Source organism: Cydia strobilella, chromosome 10 (genome assembly GCF_947568885.1).
Source record: "Cydia strobilella chromosome 10, ilCydStro3.1, whole genome shotgun sequence".
NCBI lineage: Eukaryota > Metazoa > Arthropoda > Insecta > Lepidoptera > Tortricidae > Cydia > Cydia strobilella.
In genome coordinates, this window is record NC_086050.1 from 4,175,655 (window position 1) to 4,201,073 (window position 25,419).

Here is a 25,419-nt window from a genome sequence, read left to right on the forward strand (position 1 = left end):
AATGAAAGATTGTTACAAATGTAGTGCATAATTGTTTTCCATCGTATTTTCTCGGAAACGTTCGTATTTGTTATGCTACTTCAGTCAATGTCAATACTTTTTTCAAGCAAGACACGTTCGTACGTTTCCGTGAAAATACGATTGGAAAATAATTATGCACTATATCTTTAAATTATAAATTTGCTGGGGCTGGCTAACCAGACTATAATTATTGCAACCAGAGTTGAAAGACAGGTACAGGTCGCTAAGACAAAACAATTATTGCATAACACACCGATATTCTCGTATTTACGTGCGACACACACACATTTACACCGAGCGGCGAATGACACATATCCGATCAAATTTATTTATTGAATAATACCTGCGAAATCGGTTTTCAATTAAGTCACATATTGCCTCAAGCGCGCTCCTATTTCTGCCTATCTGTCAACACTGGCTGTAGAAGAAATAAGAATAACCATGCAATAAGTACGTAGCGAAATAATATGTAATTATCTAATATTTCGTAATCTTCATTCCATTTTTGAATGAACAGTTTTTTCCTGTTCCGCTGCAGTACAGGGCGCCCGGTGACAACTCGTATGGAGAATTCGTCGAATAGCCAGACTCCGGACTTAGGTTATTTAATACCCTAGAAATGTATCATTTTAAGTCGAAACATGAAAAATTAAACCAACTTTTGAAGATCTGTGTTATTTTTATAACGTCTTAGTTAACGAGTTTTTAAGATTGATTAAAAAATAATCTGATAAAGTTAGAATAAAGATTCTCAATCTCTGAAAACTCAGAAAATAATGCCTAATTATTTTTTAATTGTCCCTCCAGTTGGGAACACGATTAGCATTTGGTACGAACGATTTAACTAAAATTAGTAAGCGGCTGTAAAAAAAAATTGTTTTTCAAATAGAACTCTCTCGAAGTTCTCGAAGATGCGTTCACAGATACAGTTATTAGAGATTCTTTAAAAATGCGCTGTACCCTGCCGATTCGGGGGTGGGCGGAGTATACACCGTTGAAGTTATCTTGTTCGACGTGTTTGACCTCTGAAAATCAAAAAATAATATGATATAGATAAATGTTGTATAATAATAGTAATAATAGCATAAAATATTAACGTTGGGATTTCAATGTAATTTTTTTCCTGCCCTTAATGGTTAGTTAAATCTTGTTGATGTAACCTGTTATTAGAATTTTTGACAATTCGGGAATTTGGGAAATTCATCATTTATAATTAACGAGCATAAGGCCTTTTTATTCAAGAGTAGGTATAATATTTATACATTTGTATAATATGGGAGTTTAATATGTATTTAAAGATTAAAGTGAGACTAGACAATTGTAGACGAATATGGGTGAATTTTATATACAAAGCATCTCTATTGATTGTTCTACCGTTAATTCCAATCTTAAGAAAATTATTCAATAAATTACTTCACAAATTCGTCAAAGAAAATTCAAAATTAATCACAAGTAAACTTCATCTTTCTCTTAGTGTAACTTACTCGTAATTAAGATCCACTCAGAACAAATCAAGATAATGACTACAAAGAAATTCGAAGTAGTTAGTACTAGAGATAAGCGAAGCGTGTCGCCTTCGCTTTAATGAGACTGAAGTGGCTCTGTTGGCGACTAAAATATTATTTAATGAATATAATTAATGAAGTTTCATTGAAAGATATAGCTGTACCTCAGGGCGGACACGCTATACATCAAAAATCACTTGCGTCTCTATGTGTGAACAGCACGTCTGTACGATTCCGGTTCGTTACAGCCAAATATCATAATGCCCTTTTACATATTTTACTAAATCTCAAATTGTCTTAGTTCCAAAATGCCTAAATTCCCAAATTGATTTATTTTCAATACAATAAAATGTCATAATAACATTTACACATTACACTGTCTCATAATACCTAAAATGCTCGATTCTCGATTGGACAGAATAAAAATTGAGATGCCGTTCATAATTAATTTAATTACTCATTGCTTAAAAACTGTAACTTCAACATAATTTTAAATATTTTCCATAGGGTACTGAGTTTTAGATATTTTGACAATGTGACATTTTGGGAAATGGTATAATTGAAAATTTATCAAAACATGATCAAGTCAAGTTTTAGACATTTTGGGAAATGTAAAATTGAAAATTTATCAAAACGCGATAGAGTCTAAATGAATTATAGTCATATTGAGAATACGGGAATAGAATTCGAATCTGGGCAGGGCGGTGCGTGGCCGCTCTGTATGACTGTGGCTGTACTATTCTAATATCGAGTCGACAGTATTAGTAGATTTCTACATATATTAATTAGAGACTGGTGTAAATGTAAGATCAGTTACAAGTATGTAAACACATACTTACCTCGCGAGTTCGCGGTTATTTAATTATTGGTTTAAATAGCCAAACGCATCATTTACGTGGAAGTCGTTAAAAAATTTAAAGCTATTTTCACCATAAATTATATAAAAGATTTCTAATAGGAACGTAGGTAGGCAATATTTGAATATGTGTTTAAAAAAATCCTATCTTAGGTGTATGATGTGTTAAATCTATCAATATCTATGTAACTATCTGTAACGTATCTGAAAGAGATGCAAGAAACGCAACTTTACAACAAACCACGAAGAGCGGTATTAAAATAATACACCATCAAATATAGTGTGCTTACTCTTACAAATATTATTTTTGTGATATATACTCGTAAATCAGAAATATGAGACAAAAAAAAAATGTAGGTACCACAACTAATTATTAACAAAATAAAAATCATAAGTATCATAACACATAATAGGTTAATTCACCTGACTCGTAGCGCTGTAGCAAGCTGGCCGCTGCTTACTTATCCGGGAGGGGGTCACCAGGTTAGATTGACAATACGCCTGCAAACATATCTTGTGTTTACTATTATTTCATACCAATCTGATAAGAGTATACAACAATAATAATTCGTAGAAATCAAGCAATATTAGACCTTTTATATATGCCCTCATGGGTTAGGAACTCAGATGTTTGTGAAGATAACAGGAAACTATCTTGGAGGAAAATTGATGAGAAAAATATTAGATTGTAAAATAATATCGTTGAAAAATATTAGATTAAAAAAAAATAGTATTGTAAAAAAAGATAATGATCATTAGACATTAATTAAGAGTTAGACATCTATAGTCTATAGTTCAAAATAGAAAGTATACCTAGGTCTATAATACCTACAGTAAATTGTTAACGTGTAATGGTAAATACAGTGAAAATAGCTAGTTATGGCGTTATTCATAAACGAGTTACTGGCCCGAATTAACTATGAATCCGTCATTGTGACTTGTGTATTTGTAAGAAAGGGATAAAACATAATTTAACTAAATCAGGCCCGTAAAGTTTTAAGAATAAGGGGATAAGTAGTTACGCAAATTAAACAGTAACATTTTGGTGATCTTCTGTATATTTGCTAGTGTTTGATAGGTACTCATTTTCGGAATTAGTCACACTAGTTTTTCTTTTTCATTGTCCCATGTAGGTAGGTATACATGCTCCCGAAAATTAGTTGAAACACCAGAATGTCCTTCGATCAATGCTATTAATGTATTTTTTTGTTATTTGTATAAAATAACAAGGCTTTGGGTTAAGCATAACCTTTAAACTACATTAACTATCATACAAATCATAAGAGCAACCTGAAAAACTTAAGTCATATATTAATGTACTCACAGAATACGGCGTGCTCTTAGCAGGGCGCTTGCAGGCCGGGGCCTGTATGAAAGCCGGGGACAGATTAGTGCCCGGGGAGATCGGGATGCTGAATGGAGACTGCCCTGAAATATTACAACGCAACGTCAGGCCGTTGACCGCGCGAGTCAGATTAGATTAGATATATTTATTTCTTAAAGAAAAGGCACAGTATTTTACAAAAAGGGATAAAACAAAGGCTTTTAAGATTAGAACAGAAATCAAATAATAGAATATAAAATTAATAAATAAAACAAATGTGACAAAAAAGAGATGTCAATGTATACATAGCTAGGGCCAAACTAGGTATTGTCGAATGTCAAGAACACAAAAAAAAACAACAAAAAACAAAAATATTTACAAAAAAAATACTAAGTTATAAAATAACTTCATCATCATTCATTTATATCAAAACTAAAATAAAAATATATTAAATGTCAACGATCTTAATAGCTAGAATATTAATGGCAATGTCAATTCATATCAAACTAAATTAAATGTCACAATAATAAAATAGGTATAAAATCAATATAAAATTATAACATAATAAATTATTTCTGGCTATATTCTTTAACTGAATATAGCGACTTATGGGGATCACTTAAGTACTAAAAACTCTTGCTAATATCTGATAATATGCTTCGTCTATGTCAAGGTTTCTTAAAGTGGGGTCCACGGACCACAGGTACCATAGCATGTTTATCAGGGGTGTGAAAATTTCAACTCCCTTAGCTATCACGGTACCATGAGATACAGCCTGGTGACATACAGAATACAGACGGACAGAGAAGTCTTAGTAATAAGGGTCCCGTTTTTAACAAAGGTACGGAACCCTAAAAACCGTAAAAATATAACATTAAATCATCATTCCATTCACAAATTAGGCACGTAAGTATAAAAAAAACTTCTCGCATAGGGAAAAATGCATTTGTTTGCGCTGCTGAAGTGTAAGTTATTTAGCTACTACATGCTTCAGTTTCAATAAAACTTTCTACGGATTATTAGCAAAGTGAGGAAACCTCGCCAAGTTGCACCCGTTTGCCAAATTGTTACTACATTTTTAACTTACAGCCAATGCTGTAACAACAATTTGTTCACAACGCTTTTCGACCTCATCGCCTAAGATATGTGTTGTGTGTTACCAAGTTAGATTGACCAAATAATTGATCACCTCAAAACAAAACACATCCTCCCTAATAATGATTTGTGTTGGCAGATCGAACATCAAAGTCAAAGTCAAGTCAAAGTCATATATTCTTTATTCAAATAGGCCCAGCAAGCAACAAGCACTTTTAAATTGTCAAGTTTTACAAATATTACCTGAATCTAGATATCAGAGCAATTTATTGATGCAGTTTTTATGGTTCTTAAAAACATTGAATTCATCTGTGGTATCAAATGTATCAATCTGTCAATACGATGTTAATAGTAGGTAGGTAGCTCTCGGGTTCGCCTTAGTAAAGTAGGGACGCTAAGTAAGAATAATTTAGTGTATCGACCCGCCATTTTCTATCTCTATCGCACGGGTCTCTATTGCTTCCCATATAGTTTTAAGTCATAATGTATTGTTTGTCCACATTTTAGTTGGTCATAATTTGGTTTTTCTCAGAAACGCGTAACTTTTCAGGATTGCCATAAAACAAACCTAACCTCCTATCCTATCCTCTCAGGTTATCCTACATATAGGATAACCCAAGGAAAATCCTGATTAACGGTTTCAGAATTATGACTAATGATAATATGACAATCATTACATTATGACTTTCAATAATTATGTCAAACAAAGGGACCCCCTATCGCACACGTATAATTATTGTGTTGTACCCATGACAGTTCGACAGCATCTAGGAAAATTACTTACTTTAGTTTGCCATGCCAGTACTTTTTATGATGACCACGGAATTGTTCATGAGTTGATGAATTTAATGTTGAGCATGTGGCATTAAGTCTGCCTTTTGTAATTGTATATCTTTAAAGGTCAATGAAGTTTAAATAAATAGATAGATTCTATTACTACTACAATGTACTATTTATTCACGGATCTTGAGGTCACTCTACACTGGCGCTCCTTGTCCGTGCTCGCGTCGCGTACCCAATAATAATAACACTGCCTTATTGAGGCGAATGCTCCGTGAGCATTGAGAATGAGTTTAACATTTTACGAGTGAATTCACTTACTCTTAGAGTTTTGAATGATTCACGGTTAGTTTCACTAGATTTATATTGACCGGGATATAGAATCAAACACGCGTAGTGACACCGTGAGTGTAGTGTGTTTGGACAGAACAACGAGTGTGAACGCGACCGGACCAACAAGTGTGAATGCGACCGTTGGTAACGTTGAAAGTGAACGCAGCCGACGCGCAAGAATAAGGGTAGACAGAGCGCTGTCTACACAACTTTGACACCCACCCGCTATCTTCAGTCAACCGTGAACATGATGCATGTAACTGCGTCGAAATATCGGGAGCTCACAAATAATACAAAAGGTAATCACGGTCTATATCCCGGTCAATATAAATCACTTACTCTTGTTAGCGCTGGCGAGCTGTGTCTCCAAGTTCTTAATAGTTTTCTGGCACTCTTTCAGTTGTTTGTGCTGTTTTTGGCATATTTCAGTCATGCGCTTTAGCTCTGTGCGGGCCAAGTAGAACTTTTTAGTCTGTTGACAATATAACGCATTATTTTGAGCTTGAAATATAAAATGGAAATGAGATGTTTTGATTTTAAACTGTATTTTAGCATGCATTTGATTTATGCTACAGTATGATCTATATCAAGTTAAATGCATAGAGCAGTACAGTAAACCCGATTACTTCTAAAACAACAGTGCACAACAGTGTCCGGAACATGTTCCGCGTGAATCACATTATGTGAAGATTAAGCTGGTACTTGGTACCTAATACAGTAACAATATCTAAATTATAAGCACTAAAAACCATAATAACATCTAAGCTAATTACCTTAATGTATGGCTAAGTGTGTGACAGTAGAGCGTCCGGGCTGGCTCCTCTACACGATGGCCCAGCGCTGGACCAGCAACACGGCCATCGCCATGCGATGGTTGAGCGCACGCACTATGGAATGGGCCACGTGTGTGATGGGCTTACGCACCATCGCTGGCCCACTACCTTTGGCGTGCGAACGAAAAACCGTCACCATGGCCATCCCATCGCCATCCCGCCATGTCATAAGCCATCCGACACGCCCTCTCTACACGCTGGCCCATCTTAGTGGACTAGTGGCTCATCGTGTAGAGGAGCCATTATGGCGCGGCCACACACTCGATGGGATATATGGGATGGGATGGCACAGCAACACGGCCATCGCCATGCGATGGTATGGGAAGTAGTGAGGATGCAGGACAGTATGGCGGCCGATGACGAGTAACGCGGCCACACTACTTCTCTGCCTACTTCCCTCGCTACTTCCCATACCACTCGTCGAGTGTGTGGCCGCGCAATTAGTTCTCCCACCATACACTTCGCAATAACCTATAGGTCATTAGTCTACAATGCCTAAAACGTTGCTAGTTACGTTATAAACATAGGGTCATTGTGATAGTTTTCGTCCACTTGAGAAAAGTTGAATATTAACCTACATTGCTGCACAAATTTGGACTTATTGCAGTCCTTAATGTCTGAAAAATATATATATCTATATAAAAATTATATTTCGCAAGTAAAAAATGAAATAAATTATTTACTAATCCGTCAAGTTGACGAAAATTAAAGCATGGAAGGAAACTAGCGCAATGACCACATATGATAATTTATATTGCTCCACTACATCTAAAACTACTCTAAATAAAATAAAAAACTACTAGCTACTACAACTACTACACTACTGTACTATTATAGGTACTAGCTATTTAATATAAGATACAATTATTATTCTAAGTATTTTAAACGATGTATATCTAATTGTTAAATAAGTCACTTCAATATAAAATCAACTTATTGATATCGACCCTTGCAGAAGGAAATATAAAACTAATAACATTATGATAAAATGAAAAAGTAACTTAATAACTTACGGACTGTAAAAGATAAGACAATAGACGTCTTCTATGCTGTCTCTGGAATTGTAACACTTCACTGCATTTCTTTATAAACTCTTCAGGCTCTGTGAAATAATCTTGGACTTCGGGTTTCATCTAAAAATATATTATGTAAATTTGACGCAACAAATGAAAACAAATTACAATTAAGAGTTTTGATGAATAGTGATATCTAATTATGACTCAGAAACATTCTTATTAAATCTCACAACTCACAGCATTGTTCCATTTGTTCCACGCGTAGAAATTTATCTATACAATAGATATTAACTGTATTTTATAGGTACTTACATCCGGTACTAATTTCATAATAGAACATGGCAAGCGGCATACTAAACATGTCACATTCTCTTTTCCTTTTGTTACTGAAGAAAAAATGATAAGGTATATTAAACACTGAACTAAAATAAAATATTTCAAAGAAAAATATTTAACAAACCATTGTCCAAGCATTTATTGCAAAACATATGACCACATGATGTTAAATGTAACGATATTCCCGGTTCTAATTGAGAGAAACACTTGTTGCAGTGGATCCAATCCATTTTGATGATAGAACAGATCTGTAAATATTTAATTTGTTTAAAAATAAGTTAAAACTTGATACGTGAAACTTTTGAAAACTGCTGTCATCTCGTCTACCGCGCCACCGCGGTGACCGCGCCATTTTTTAGGTTGTTTAAAATGCGGCTTTTACTAACAAAATTACGAGTAACTCAATATAAAGCAAATTGTTAAACATATGTTGCAAAAAAATCTAAGCGATATCGAACAATATAACGAGCTTTAATACCAATAACTCCTGTAAAGTAAATTTGACCTCTTATTAAATCGTTTTATTTATAGTTTTATTATAGCTGCTTCCACAGATTACTACCTGATAAAACACTTAATCGACTTTTTTTTAATGATATTGAAAGACGCGCGACAACGGCATTAAATTTTTACTTGATAAACAGCCAAGTAGTAATAATATATATATATATATATATATTGATTTGTGTTTTTTTAAGTAGTCACACTACTATAATATATAAATTATAAACTGTAATAGATGTCATATTTGTATTAAAGAAAAAAAACGGTTCGAATCCGGCCTTCACTGCTGGAGGGCTTCGTCACTTTTTTCTTTAATATATGACATCTATTACAGTTTATAATATGTGTCGTTTTCAACAAAAGGTACCACATTGTCGCTTGCTCATAAGGTTGACTTAATTCTAATTGAAGCTATATGGAAATAGCGCCTTACTGACAAGCGACAATAAGTACCCTTTTGGTGTGAAATGGCACATATATATTATAGTTAAATATAGTTGGTCAAACCAATTTGTCAGTCAGTAACAAGCAGGAAAATTATACTCATCCCTTTCTTTTGGGCGCTAGTGTAAGACAAAGATAGTATGATTCTCTCTGTCTATGTTTGAAATGAGACAGTCCTTTGAAAAACTTTATGTATGGTCAAGCAAATCTTGTCAGTAAATAAGGACAAAGAAAACTATACTCATCCTTTTCTATTAGGTGCTAGTACTAGTGTAAGACAAAGATAGTATGATTCTCTCAGTCTATGTTTGAAATGAGACAGTCCTTTGACAAACTATAAGTACCTATATTATAATTATTTTTGTTTTTTTTTAATCAAATACTTTTTTCTCACGCCCATAAAAGTTAATCAAAGTGTATACCTACGTTTTATCTCAGTAAACGTGCAGCGACACTCAATACTCAATCCTCTTGTAATTTGTGCATGGGATGAATAATAATGAGATTTGTTTGACATAAGGGGAATAATTTAAGTAAGTAGGTACCTATACATGCAAAATCTCTGTTTTTAAATTCGATTTAAAACCTGTTGGTCAAACCAAATTGTCAGTAAATAAGAACAAAAAAAAACTATACTCATCCTTTTCATTTGGGTGCTAGTACTAGTGTAAGACAAAGATAGTATGATTCTCTCTGTCTATGTTTGAAATAAGACAGTCCTTTGACAAACTGTATCTTTTTTCATATGTAATAAGAAAACCTTTTAAAACGTGTTCGAGAATCCGTACAATAAAAAAACCAGCCAAGTGCAAGTCGGACTCGCGCACGTAGGGTTCCGTACCAATACGGCAAAAAAACGACAAAAAATCACGTTTGTTGTATTTTAGTATTTGTTGTTATAGCGGCAACAGAAATACATCATCTAAAAAATTCAACTGTCTAGCTATCACGATTCATGAAATACAGCCTGGTGACAGACGGACAGGTAGACAGACAGACGGACAGTCAAGTCTTAGTAATAGGGCCCCGTTTTTATCCTCTGGGTACGGAACCCTAAAAAACAGTAGGTACAACTGGAATAAATACACATTTAAAAACTGCCAAACGCTCAATATCTATTTCATAAAATGACACACGCACGCACCGCGTCTTCAAAACTTGTCTTAAACCACCATTAGCATACAAGTATCATCGCAGATCCACCCACAAAGTTTGTGACACAGTACAAATGGAATACAGCCACACATCTGGCTGAATATAAAAGAAAATATCAGTCTTGTAGTCGGTAGTGTGTTCTCGCGGCCGGGTCGATCGGCTGGATTGACCATGACATTGAAATATCTAGTAGTTCTGTTGGCCCTGACCGGCGTCCACTGCAAAACAGCATGTACGTTTGTTTTATTTTTTGCATGTTTTTATTTTTTTGCATATTTTAACCCAGTTTCCGATTACATTACCTGTTTTTCACTGCCTACCTATTTAAAAAGAAAAGGTAAAGGTTTGGTCAAACCAAATTGTTAGTAAATAAGAACAAAAAAACTACATTAATTCATCCTTTACTTTTGGGTGCTAGTACTAGTGTAAGACGAAGATAGTATGATTCTCTCTGTCTTTGTTTGAAATGAGACAGTCGTTTGACAAACTACACCTATACCTACATTGATGCTAGCCGCTGGGGTTTAAATATTTGTCTTTTTAACCGACTTCAAGATTTCAAAAAGAGGAGGTTCTCAATTCGGTTGTATGTTTTTTTAAATCTAATTAAGTAAACAAATCATAGGAAGGTTGTTTGAAAAAAAAAAAATATTGGTAAATTTACCTATAATATTTTGTTAAATCTTTTTAATACAGATTATGAATTACAAAGAGGTTCTTTTTATATTTTATTGTGCCAAAATATGAGTAGTTTTCGATGGTTGTGCTTTTTTGTCGTTACTGTGATTTGGGCTCCAGTATCCAAAAATATAAAGTTTTATTCATTCTGACATTTCATCACAGCATATTTTTGAGCACAAGATATTCATATAATTAAAGATTTATTAATTTTATTATAGTGTAGTTTTAATTTTAATTATTAGCTTATTAAATTTGTTTGTTATTTAAGTTGTATGTTGTTATTATACAAATACATACGGTTTAGGTCAAAACACAACGTAATGAACGTACTTAGATAAAAAAAATTGCCACAACCGAATACAGAACCTCCTTCTTCTATCAAATTGAAATTGGTTAAAAATATGCAGGTTCGATTGCTGATAACAGTGTTTACAAACAACTTGTTGCATATCGCACTCTTTTATTATGGACATAAATCAAATTAAACACTGAAATTAAGTACCGCTTTCAGTTCGTTAACTTGTTAATTTCGTTATAGCAGGTTAAGTAGGTATTAGCAAAGAGAATATATAGGATAGAGGGGTACTGTCATAGTTTTTGTAGTCACAGTTTTACTGCCATCTATCGACACTTAAAGTAAAAAGTAAAAATATCAAAAAATGAATATATGTATGGATAAATGTTTTTTTTTTTGTATTTATTATTTTTATATGATTTTGACCCACGTTCTTTCACTGATATGTGTTAAAATTATTAAATAACAAACGAAACCGTCAACGCCATCTCAACGAGAATAGGCCAGAAGTTGGTATTGGTAGTAGCGCAATCTGTGCGAGAATCAAGTTTTCTTGATTTCCGTAGCACGTTTTTTCCTTAGACTTTATTCATCTTATACGGAGTTATATATGTCTTTGGTACTAATATAAACAGTGACTCACGTCTAATGTATTAACGATAGGCATGTTTTTTAATTTACTAAAATAATTGGTAGGTAAGGTTAGACAAAGAAAGGTCTGCAACGATTTTGATAGCGTTCGTTGTTACGTCATAATTATGATAATATATTTCGTATTACTTGTTTTTTTAGGGTTCCGTACCCAAAGGGTAAAAACGGGACCCTATTACTAAGACTCCGTTGTCCGTCTGTCCGTCTGTCACCAGGCTGTATCTCATGAACCGTGGTAGCTAGACAGTTGAAATTTTCACAGATGATGTATTTCTGTTGCCGCTATAACAACAAATACTAAAAAGTACGGAACCCTCGGTGCGCGAGTCCGACTCGCACTTGGCCGGTTTTTTTAAATTATTTTTATTAGATAAATAAATCCGCAAAACATGACGCAAATTTGCAACATTAATAAAAATAAGCAAATTTAGCTTGTAATGCCTTCTGAGCTTAGTTTTCCTCATTTGTATCCTCATTAATAAAGTTTTACTATACAGGCTTCGCCGTAAACAACAAAATGTCTTGTAAATGTCGGCAAATTTTAAAAGGCTGTCTTTTTTGACACCCTGCCTCCTACCTGCCTCCATCCTGCCCCACTCCCGGATACATTCGGATACTATTTCCTTCACTGTCACTAACCGGGGCTGGGAACTTTTCCGGAGCCGATGACAGAGCGATCTCCAGGGTGCGGGTCAATGTCCGGAACTCCCGGTAGTGTCCGGAATTCCGTGTCCCGGTGGACGCAACCCCGTTCCGAACAATCCGAACGGAACTTATAAAATGCTGCAACTGACGGATGTGTCCCGCGGGGTGAATCGTGGCTGATCAATAGGACTATGGTTGGAATTTATTTGAATTCTCTTCCACAATTTTCCCACTTGCATGAAAGCATATATACACGCGCGCGAAATTCAAATTTTCTATGGGACGACATCCCATCGCGCCTAATTTTTTAAATTTGCCGCTCTTTTCTACGGACGGAAATTGCTAGACTTAATAACTCGAACACACCCAACTTGTCAGTAGACAAAAGTCGCGAATTTCAAATTTTCTATGGGAGTTCAACCATTTTAAACAGTTTAAATACCTATCATTTGATATTTCGCTTTTCGGTGAAGGAAAACATCGTGAGGAAACCGGACTAATCCCGATAAGGCCTAGTTTACCCTTTGGGTTGGAAGGTCAGAGAGAACATTTTAAACACCTAATAAATCGATAACTTATAAAATGTGACATGCCTTTAGTTTGACATTTAACATTTTTAGGGTTTCGTACCCAAAGGGTAAAAACGGGACCCTATTACTAAGACTCCGCTGTCCGTCTGTCCGTCTGTCTGTCTGTCTGTCACCAGGCTGTATCTCATGAACCGTGATAGCTAGACAGTTGAAATTTTCACAGATGATGTATTTCTGTTGCCGCTATAACAAGAAATACTAAAAACAGAATAATATAAATATTTAAATGGGGCTCCCATACAACAAACGTGATTTTTTTGCTGTTTTTTTCGTAATGATACGGAACCCTTCGTGCGCGAGTCCGACTCACACTTGGCCGGTTTTATTTTGAAATCACGCATAAACCTAACCTAACCTAACAGGTGAAACTAGGAATTTTTCGCTTCACCAAAAGTACAATTTATTACCGAGACCGAGCCAAACCCAGCACATTATTATGTTGGTCATACCAAATTGGCTGTAAAAAAGAACAAAAAAAACTATACTCATCCTTTTCTTTTGGGTGCTATAACTACTAGTGTAAGACAAAGATAGTATGATTATCTCTGTCTATGTTTGAAATGAGACAGTCCTTTGACAAACTACAAGTAGACATGAGTAATTTACAGTTGTATTTTTTTTATTCGTCCACAGATAAAATATGCGTTCCCGTACAGCACCTCAAGGCTTGCCAGGACATGCTGGAAGTCCCGACTAAGAGCAAAGCGACCTTGGAATGTGTGGCGGCCAGAGACAGGTAAATTAATACATAATAAGTCAACACTAATATATAAACAGACATCAAGACATTGCTGCATTGTCAATAGACAATATGTAGGCAATCTGGCCAATCAAGAAGTTTCGTCAATAACATTTACACATAATGGTCAAAAACTATACTCATCCCTCTTTTTGAGGTTAAAACTAAATAATAGCATAAGAAAAATAACTTTAATAAAGGGTAAAAACGGGACCCTGTTACTAAGACTCCGCTGTCCGTCTGTCTGTCACCAGGCTGTATCTCATGAACCGTCGTGATAGCTAGACAGTTGAAATTTTCACAGATGATGTATTTCTGTTGCCACTATAACAATAAATACTAAAAAGTACGAAACCCTCGGTAAGCGAGTTCGACTCGCACTTGTCCGGTTTCTTTTAATTAATGTATTGCATATATAAAAATATAGTCAAGTCAAGTCAATATATTTTTTATTCAAATAGGCCTAGCAACAAGCACTTTTAAATTGTCAAGTTTTAAATATTACCTTAATCTAAATATCGGAGCAATTTATTGATGCAGTTATTATTATTCATAAAAACATTGAATTATTATCGATATGTCAAACTTAATAATAAGAATTCACAAAAGGATCGTCAAACACCAAAATTGTATAAAAAATACTAGTCTAGAAACTTTCTAGAATAAAAATCTAAATGTCAAAAAATACGGATTACCTAATATAGGTATTCATTGAATTATCAATTTCATCATTATTAACACAATAATAAATAATTAATTATTTTCAATCACAATCCCACGGTGTTTCATCATTCATGTAGTCTTGTGTGCTATAATTATCATAACAGTTTTAATTAGCCGAATTGGATAGCCATTGCCAATTCAAAATAACATAGGTACCTAGTTATTCCACAAGATCGTCGAAGATTGACTAAGTTTGATTCAAACTAGTTGTAACTATGTGTATAAATTTATCTTACCAATTTTTTCTCGGAACTTGAACAAAAACTTACAAAATCGCGAACACAAATGCCTTTTTAATATTCCTTCTCGGCCGGATACGTGCCAAGACTTAGTTAGTTTATCAATAAACATTACGTCTAGTGTATTTACGTGATGTTTCTTGAGAGTAATGTCAGTGGACTCATACCTATTCAGTTGTTGTAATAGTTAATATCCGTAGCCTCTTAGTCACTTATTTCTTTGCTACATTGTATCTTACATCCTAACGCATAAACTTAAGCAACGAGGAACAATGTCAGTAACAAGTAACTATTATTTTATTTATTTATTTAATAAAATACAGAGAATTCCTACTATAATCATAGCCCTGCAAAACTCAATAAAGAATTTGACTGTGGGGTCATCAGTCTAGTTACATATGTACTTAACTTATTTAACTTAATTATTTTAGTAGTGCAATTACTACAAAATATTGAAGTTAGTTTTTTAACATAAATTTAAATTCAGACTTCTTATTTTCACATCTTATGGCTTGGCACTAGTCATGATGCAAAAGCAAATATCGCTAAATAGGGACTTTTTAGGTACATACGGTATATATTTTTGGAACGGTGCCTTGTAAAGACGTTTTGTGAACTCGACCGTATTACCTAGTCAGTATAACGCATGCGCACGCTCAGACACAATGGCCACGCGCTCAGACACAATGGCCGGCCGCTCACAAAAAATAAACAATGGCTTTTGTTTAACAGATTTGGGTCTTAGGCGTAAAAATCATTTGAGAAGATTTATACTATACCTACCTGCTGACTTAAACAAGTTTTTTACGGAGGAAAGTTAAGTACAGCGCACGCAACCATAAAATGTTCTAAAGCGAAGTTCAGTTGTCTACAGAAAAATCAAAAATATTTCGACTGTCTAGGTAAAAAGCTAGTTTTTTAGAAATTTTGACGAGACGAATGTTTTTGTTTCACTTAGCTACTATTAAAACGGTAAAACGGACAGCCCCCTGCCCCATGTGCAGAGCGTGTATGGAAGAAGAAGAAACAACAAAACATATTCTCCTGGACTGTAAAGAGATAGAAGTACACAGGAGCAAATACCTAGGGAATCCGTGCACACTGAAGGAAGCAGTTAGCAACCTGAAGACCCAGTGCCGGCCCGAGTCCTTGATCAGGGTAGAGCGAAATGGGGTTTTGGCGCCCTTCTTTAAAGCTTTTTACACTTTTTTTTTCTCATTTGCCATTTTGGCGCCCCCTTGCCATCCGGCGCCTAGAGCGGCCGCTCCACTCGCTCTACCCTAGATCCGGCCCTGTGAAGACCTTCCTAGGTTTCATGGACGAGCTGGGGTGGTTAGAAATTTAGAATAGGCCTACCTCGTATTCACGCAAAATAGGCACATTGGATGTCGACTTGTGGAAAATGCCCAGTAAAACTAACTAGCTACCATTATTTTATCTTTGTCTCTAGGGTAGAATGCATTTACCAAGTGCAGCAGCGGCAAGCGGACTTCGTGCCCGTGGATCCCGAGGACATGTACGTGGCCACCAACATACCCAACCAGGACTTTGTGCTGTTCCAGGAATACAGGACTGATGATGAGCCTGATGGTAAGTTACCTGTTTGATACAGTCGTACTATATTATACGTACGTATGCGCACGCGCAGGCGCCGGTCGCGCGCGCGCACGCGTTGCTCAACTCCCTGCTCGAGGCGCAGCCACAGTGCGATTTGTGTGTGAGTGCGATGGGGCGAGTGATAATGGAATGCAAGAGGATATTAGAAAGAGAGATGCCTGAGAGTACCATATCATAATTTATACCTGTGTCTTAGTTGTATGTTATGTGTTATTGACTATGTTCTACTTGCTTTATGTTGTTAATGTATTTCAATTTGTGCCGCTTTGGCATTAGCTGTAAGGTGCAATTTGTTATTTGAAATAATAAATAAATAAATATTACGCCGCTCAGTGATAGATGTCACTACCTGCATTTTAGATGGCGCTATCAAGTTTTCCGGAACTTCATGACTCATTAAGGAGGGGGGGGGGGGGGGTATAAGAAGACCTCATGTGTATTTTTCTACAGTGAATGAAACTAAGAAAAAATATCTTATACATGAGTCTAAAATAGAAAAATAAGCCAAAAAAACCTCGCGTGATTTGTGCACAACCCCTTTGTAGAAATAGGATTCGTCAATTTACTTACAATTTCAGATTTCAGCAAATTCCACCTCGCCGAGCTAATTCTATTGAAACCGCCTAATTTATAATTTTTCAGCTGACATCGTTTAATTGAACGTTGCGATTAACATTATTAACACCAAACTCCTTTCAAAAGTTTGTTAACGCGTTCAACCTAAGCTTTTATTGGATAACCTACACTATGCTTGAAGTTTGAAAACAAGTTGATTTCGTCATATGATTCGAATTTTCCTTTACGTAAAGGTAGTTAACAGTAGAACTGCTTTTAGTGGAGACAAATCGTTGTAAGGGGCCCGCTGACTATCAGTCCGCTGGACGATATCGGCCTGTCAGTTGTTCGGAACTGTCAAATTTTTGTTTTAACTGACAGGCCGATATCGTCCGGCGGACAGATAGTCAGTGGGCCCCTTTACACTTACGCGTGCATGTCGGAATACGCACTCTAACGCCTTGACAATAGAGGCGTGTGCAGATATTTGTGATAACCTTGGCCGCTCCGATATATCTGATGGCGACTGTACTCGTGCCCCGCACTGTAACTGTTCGTATTTTAAATTTAACAATGACGGTTTTCAGTCTATTGTCAACTAATTTTCAATGGGCCTCTCGTTAAGTCCGTTCTCGCTCAGTCATGCCAGTTGTTGTAATTTTAATTTCCCAAAAAATACATTTAATGTATGTTTTGTTCAATATCCGTTATTCTTTGACAATCTTGACTGCTACAATTCATTTCAACGAACGCAACAGAAAAATATTCGCATAATAAGATTGTTTCGAACCAACAAGATACCAATGTGATAATCGAACTGAATTATTTCCGGGGCATTGTGTAACTTTCTCCATTCAAATGTCTGTATACACCCACCACCCACCTAAAATCGAAACACAAATCCAACGTTTGTGTCGTGCCAGTTCATTGTTATTTTATTTTGATTTAATTGCTATTTGATTTTACTAACTTTGAAAATTCAGAAATCGCGAAGCGTCTGGTTGACGTAAATGGTGACCGAAGAGCTGGCGGCTTCCTCCCACAACGTATCAGCATTGCGATACAGCGAGGAAATGCCGCCAGCATCCTTGGTTCAATGCCTCAAGGACCTATTTTAGATTTAAGCTAGTTATTAATTTCGTTTACGTAGCACCAATGTATATATCTTGTATGTAAATACTTTGAATATTTTCATCTTTTGCACTGTATCTTGGTTGACGTGATCTAGTCCTGGTAGAATATCAGTGCCTCTTCCATAGGGTGAAGGGTGAAGCGTAATACTGAGCCAGAACCCTTTAGTTTTGCTGCGACGCACACAGCATTTTTATTTTTTTATATGTATCGGTATTTCAATGTATTTTTTTCTTTCTAATTCAATTTTCTAATTTGTGTTTCTCTTGACTGATTTTGTATTAAGCTTCTGCTTCTTTTTGTCATTTTATTACTTGTATTTTCTGTGTGTATTGTGGCAAACAAATAAACGGATTATCTATCTTAAGCTGAAATTTCACATGCATACCTATGTAAGTTGGGTGACAATGTGGTGGTACCATAGAGCTGATCTGATGATGCACACAAGAGGTGGCCAAGACGTGGCACAAGAGGAACCCTGTGATAAAACAACATAACCTAATTGTGTTTATCGAATATTAGTTGCCTGTTGAAAGAAAAATACAGAGCGATAAAAACTTGAATCAAAATTTAAATTTTATTTACAATTTCTATTGAACTTCATTTTACTAGGTCCATGTTAGTTATTCTGTGGTCCATTTGTATTTTCTTATTGGATAGCCCGGACTTTTATTTATCTATTGATTTATTCTCAGCATCCGTTTTGTCAACGTTGAATGCAATACGCTGTTAGCGGCGGAACGAGTTTCCATCCATAACGAATGCCAACGGTGCGCGACACCTGCATTCTATGGCTTTCTTTTGTTGCTATTGGTTTTTCGATTACTATGGTTATTGCTTTGTTGGTGATAGATAGAAATGGTTGGTTAATAAAACGATGGGTTGGAGTAAAATATCTAGTAGCTAGAAAGAGCTAGCTTATAAGACTTATAGGCAGGTATGTAGAACATTTTCTACTTTATTACAAGATACTCAAGCATGCGTTGATAAGATACCTAACTTTATTTAATTTGAGTCGTATTTTTTATCACAACACAAAACCACAGTTTATAAGTTATGGCACCTAGTAAACATGAACAAAACAATAAACTCGTGGTAACGATTGCAATAAAAAGGCAAAGTGCCATCTGTTCGTATCATTGACAGCTTTGTCTCTTTGGAGCAATTTTTTACAATTGTAGTAGGTATGCGTCAATATGCATATAGACTGTCCCTAATAATGTGTAATTTTTAACCTGTCTGGTGTAGAAAAGAAGGTATTTTTTAGCACGTTTGTTGACACTTAGCTATCCCATCCTATGTACTAAAGTAAAGAATGTGATGATCTATACAATTATTTATCTCGTACCACGCGTACAGTGTATATACATCATCATACTCTACAAAATTAATGTCAGATATACATTTTACCTCGCGGTTTTCGTAGGTGCTTCATAAAGCCGACGATGGGGTTGGCAAGTTCTGTCAAAGCTTTTCATACATCATTACCTGTCTAGTTTTATTCAATAAGATTTGGCTAAATTAAATTCAAGAAAAAAAATATTATTTGACACTATTCATAGGAGTAACAGATAAAACCTATGCTAGCACCATCTGTAAAATATTTCGACAGGGCAACCCCATCTCACATTCTACAACTACAACCATTCCAAATGTTGTTTAACCTTCATTGCACCCAGTCACGTCAGTCGAATCCAATGTAGCTTCAGTAGCAAGAGACCAATTTGGAAATGGCTCGAAAGCACCCAATGCCATGCAAATACAGAATGACAACTCGTAAAAGATTACGTGATCCAGCAAAGTCCAATGGTCATTAACATGTATACCTTATATCTTCGGAATAAGGTATGAATTTGTACACATATTAATGGCTGACTTCTCGTTTGGCTTGACGCGTCCACACAATGGACAAAGGCTTTTTAGAGATTGTTTTCGTAATGAGAGCCTTAATCATTCGAGTAATGACTAGGTAACGTTCTGTTGCCGGAAATATTGCGGAAATATAGTCTCACAGTAAACCCAAGTTACATTAGCCCTAATGACCCATATATTCTTCATTTATCAAATTCTATTTTATTAGACCAATAAAATCCTTAAAACACAATTAGTTATGTAAACGTTGGGTGTTCTTTAAGAGTTTTTTTGTTTGTATAAATCTATGAAAGGCATTTTTCAAGCGAAGAGTTTTATCCTCTAACTTGATCAACTTTGTTAAGTATCAATATTATTGTTGTCTGTCACGTGACCGCTGGTCTATCTAGATAAGCAAATGTAAGTTTCTATTAGTTTTTTGCATGCAACACCTACTTTGCCAAGTTTGCCATAAACCCACATTAATGGTTTTAGCGAAAAGACACCACGGATCCATCTATATCGTCACATATCGTCTCGATGACCGATACTCGAGTGTTACCAATAACGTAAATACTGTAATTTCATGGGATTAACGTTAGAAAATGTTACTAATAGACGTACGCCGATGGTAATCTTTTCTTGAAAACTTATTTGAGAATAGGTACTATCCGGAGGCAAGAATTAAAACGGCGTTGCCGTTGGCACATTCACTAGTCTCGTAAACAAGACAGCAAAGCAAGCTTAGTGAAAATTTTAACGGGACTTCTTATTGGTCGGATATTTAAGGAGTTTCATTAAGGAAATGAGGGCCTCGTTAGAATGTCCGCGGATCTCAATGTTATACATTAAAATGATTAAAAGATCTCATTATTAATATAAATTGTGCCGAAGGTTTTCGACTCCCGAAGGATAAGAGATGAGATTTTGCTAATCTATTTTTAACGACATTAAAACGCTTTCTGGCCTAATTAAATATGGCCGTTTTTTAGGTTGTGACGTTTATTCTCCAACTTTATTTTTAATGACGTCATAAAATATAAGATTACCATTTAACCAATGCTTGATGCTTGATGGCTTGATGGCTTGATGTGCGCGTCGGCTTGTAATAAGTAATACAGATTCTTATGAGATACACCGCTTCAACCGCTTGCGTGACATGTCCATGCACGGCGCCAACATTTTAGCGCACGCGCACGTGCCCGTGCCGTTCTCTGGCCTTAGCACCCATAACACACTACCGCACCGCACCGCGACCTTGGTGCGGTGTGTTACGGCTTTAAGAGGAAAGAGGACTGCTGCTTCTCCATACTAATTTAGTCCCCATTATTTTTGCATAATTTGATGTAGGCTAATTTTTTGATTATTGTAGATATTATGAAATCAATAAATCTATAGGAGCTTAGCTATCACTATAGTTTATAAATAAAACCACAAGAGTCCAAACAAGCGATGTAATGACGGAAGAAGTTTACAATAGAGAGAAAACGAAGTAGTCCGAAGAATGAGCGATAGAAGATAGGAAAGTTAAGATTGAAATCACAAGCGTTCTCGTATGCGACTATGCGTGCGCGCGCGGGCAAAGCGACGTGCGTCGTGCTCGGAGTAGGGATCGGCACTGTCAGGCGCGGGCGCCGCTCGACTGGGAGCCGGTGCGCAGCCGCGCCGTCCCCTGCGTCTCGCCGTCCCCTGCGTCTCGCCGTCCCCGCGGTGGCCCTCGCGTAGATGAGTGGGAGTGCATAGGTGCGCACCTCACCACCCCCCTGGGAGAATCTGCGTCCTGCCGAGAAATAATCAGGAAATTTTACATGTCTGCCTGATCGAGTGGTTCTTATCGGCAGAAGAGAAGGTAAATTAAGATCGGTAGGAGAGGTGTCAGCCAAAGTGAAGGCAGGTTTCACACGATCAATAGATACAGTTACCGGTCCTCTGGGAAGTTCTACGGTGACTGTCTTCTCTGTCCTTTTAAGTACATGATATGGGCCAGTATATGGCGGTTCTAATGCTCCTCGGAGAGCGTCTGTACGTAAATAAATATGAGTGCATGTCTTCAGATCTTTGTGAACAAATACTGGTTTGGATGCATGACTACTAGCAGGTACTGGTCTGATCTTCGAGATATGTTCTTTTAATTGCTTAACGAATTCTATCGGCTGCAGCGTGTTAGAGTTATTAGAGTGCAAGAACTCACCCGGGATCCTTAAAGGCTCACCATACACCATCTCTGCAGCCGAGCACTGCAGGTAGTCCTTCCATGCGCTTCGCAGACCGAGTAGGACGATGGGAAGAACGTCAGACCAGCGGGTGCCGTTATGGGCCATGATCGCTCCTTTAAGCGTCCGGTGCAGCCGTTCGACCATTCCATTGGCCGCCGGGTGATATGCAGTAGTTCGGCTCAGTCTGGCACCGCAAAGATCTGTAACGGCGTTAAAAAGGCGTGAGGTAAACTGTCGACCTTGATCACGTCGGGGTCACCAGCTATAGGAGCTTAGCTATCACTATAGTTTATAAATAAAACCACAAGAGTCCAAACAAGCGATGTAATGACGGAAGAAGTTTACAATAGAGAGAAAACGAAGTAGTCCGAAGAATGAGCGATAGAAGATAGGAAAGTTAAGATTGAAATCACAAGCGTTCTCGTATGCGACTATGCGTGCGCGCGCGGGCAAAGCGACGTGCGTCGTGCTCGGAGCTCGGAGTAGGGATCGGCACTGTCAGGCGCGGGCGCCGCTCGACTGGGAGCCGGTGCGCAGCCGCGCCGTCCCCTGCGTCTCGCCGTCCCCGCGGTGGCCCTCGCGTAGATGAGTGGGAGGGTGCGCACCTCAAATCTAAATCTATTAGGAGCGGAAAATAGATTTCATACAATCTTCAAATGCTCCTAACTTATAATAATAAAAAAATTGAAAAAAAATCCAACGTAGGGGCATAGCTGTGGCATATTGCTCACAGCTGTGTACTGGTACTCCTAAACTTTCGAAGCGCCCGAGCCCCGTAAGCAATTGGAATCACATCTCTGCATATCTTTCACCCCGTTTGTTCATGGTAATGGTCTGAAATTGCCATTTTGAAACTTCAACTTTATTACGACGCTTTAAAGTAGTAAATTACTCAGCAAGATAGCCTGATGAACGTTGCAGTCTAAACCTACTTAATTCACGTCGGGCTAAATTTTCATTCATGAATGTTCTATTCCGTTTCGGAACGTATGGCCCGGGCAGATACGGTAAATATTACCATAAGCTTGGTAAATCATACCTGAGGTCTATTTGGACTTAATCAATCATAATCAATGTCAATTTTATTTCGTTTTGATATCACACACATTGCATCACATTGGTGAGCCGCGTGAGTATTGATATTGACTATTGAGTAAATAGGTAATCTAACGCAGCTAACAACACGCGAACGCGAAGCGAAGCGATGCGGCGCGGGGTGAATCAATCCTTTGATACCTATAGAACTGTCGTAAGTGGGCGATCTCGTTGCGAACGCGAACGCCGTGGGCCCGGCCCGCCGCGCGCCGCGCCGCACCGCTTCGCTTCGCGTTCACGAGTTTTCGTTTACGTGAGACGCAGGCGACGCAGCTAAACTCAGCATCAAAAGTAGCTTGCGCCAAAAATATCTACGGAAACTGTCAGTGCGGAAAGAGCTCTACCTGAAAATTATTTCATTTCCCTAAGAGGGTGAAAATGGGGTAGAAAGTTTTCGACTACTGAGCGAAGCGCGAGCTGAGGCTAACCAAACTAACTTTGCATGGCATTTGCAATGATAAAGTTTGGCAATGTCATCATTCATGTCATATTTCTATGAAAATATGACGTTCATAATGAGACTCCCTGACTGTTCTGTTCAATTAAAAATTAAAAAACCTCTACGCACAAAAATGCCTTTAGAACATAATTTTGGAAAAGAGCTGGATCGATTTTAATATTTTTAATCAAACTCAAGGAAACTCGCTTTCACTTTTAAAAAAACGCATCAAAATCGGTCCATCGTTCTGAGAGCTACGATGCCACAGACAGACAGGCAGACATTGACGTCAAACTTATAACACCCTTTTTTGCTTGGGGATTAATAGTACATTACGACACAAGTGTGAAAAATAGGAAACTCGCAACGAGTGGCGATAAATTAAAACATTAAAACACAACACGACAGTGTTATCGCACTCGTACTGTAAATATTAATATTAAATAGTGGTTATTACTTACTACTTACTTACTTGGCAGGCGCCAAAAATGAGTTTTGGCCTCCAACACAAGAGCACTCGGTCCAGAGGGCCTACCACGAACCCCGTTCGATGTGTTACCTCTCTGTCGCACTTATAAATTCATACTTAAGTGTGACAGGGAGGCAACACGTCGAACGTGATTCGCGGTAGGCCCTCAGACTAGAGCGGTGTCACGCCAGCTTTCGCCGACGCCGAGCTCACGGAGATCCGGCCTGTCCTGTTGTGTTCTGTTGGTCATCCTCACTATCGTTGGGCAAGTAGAGTGGAAATAGTATTTATTAACCATTGCTTATTTTTGCAGCGGAGTTCCGTTACCAAGCCGTCATCGTTGTCCACAAAGACTTGCCCATCAACAACCTCGACCAGTTGAAGGGGCTGAAATCTTGCCATACGGGGGTCAACAGGAATGTCGGTTACAAGGTAAGATATAGAGAATAGAATAGAATAGTTTTTATTCGTAAGCAAACAGATAATAGACATACATTAAAAGAACATATTGAAAATAAAGTATCACGAAATGGCCCCAGCTCAGCATGCTGCTGGCGACTTCCAGCGCTGATCTTCCGGTAAGACCATCAAGGGCATCAAGTGAGAATCACGGAAGGTAACAGACAAAAGAAACATAAAGGAAATAATACAAAAAAGAGATACAACATGAGGACATAAAGTACATAACACTAAGTTAAAATAGAATTGCACGGATCAACCGATCGAACATGGATATAAGTAGGTGCTATTAGATAAGATTTCCTGTCTTAAAATTGTCTAACGCAGCGTACTACGTATAGGCGAACAACTCGCGAACGCGATCTCGTTGCGAATGCGAACGCCGTGGGCCCGCCTCGCCGCGCCGCTTCGCTTCGCGTTCGCGAGTTGTTCGCTTACGTAACACGCTGCGAAAAGAAAAAACACTGAGCTACGTAACAATAATATGTTACTCTGGTTACTCTTCGAAGGCCGCAATAATATCTGACACGATCTTATTTGTGGAGCCATAAGAGCGTGTCACATATTTTTGCGGCCTTCGTTGTGTAACATATTATTGCAGGCGACTGTACAACAAATAATTAATTATTATTACCTACCAATAATGTTCTTAATTTAATAATGGGGAGGGATCATTCTATTAATTGATAAATCGTAGCTGAGAAGTGATATATATTACAACTGTAGAAACCTTTTAAGGTTCCGTATTTAGAACTGTGAATGCAAAAGTATGTCAACAAGTATTCAAACAAATACCAACACTACAATAGGTATCAATTCCTC

The 25,419-nt window shown here is 37.2% G+C and overlaps 2 protein-coding genes across 2 annotated transcripts in view; one reads left to right on the forward strand and one right to left on the reverse strand.

Moving 5' to 3' along the window:
* Positions 1–498: 498 nt before the first annotated feature.
* LOC134744911 (zip homologous protein 2-like) lies at positions 499–8,451 on the reverse strand. Its single transcript, XM_063678859.1, is given in 8 exon segments — positions 499–634; positions 949–1,046; positions 2,806–2,883; positions 3,707–3,810; positions 6,254–6,386; positions 7,761–7,880; positions 8,076–8,149; positions 8,224–8,451. Coding segments are annotated over 8 exon segments (849 nt in total). The 5' UTR covers positions 8,330–8,451.
* A 1,846-nt stretch (positions 8,452–10,297) lies between these two features.
* The window catches only part of LOC134744725 (transferrin), a 32,356-nt gene continuing 17,234 nt past the window's right edge, over positions 10,298–25,419 (forward strand). Inside the window, exons 1-4 of the mRNA XM_063678645.1 lie at positions 10,298–10,434; positions 13,698–13,800; positions 16,216–16,355; positions 24,452–24,570. Coding sequence (XP_063534715.1) covers positions 10,374–10,434; positions 13,698–13,800; positions 16,216–16,355; positions 24,452–24,570 — 423 coding nt within the window. The 5' untranslated portion in view covers positions 10,298–10,373. The remainder of the gene's footprint in view (positions 10,435–13,697; positions 13,801–16,215; positions 16,356–24,451; positions 24,571–25,419) is intronic.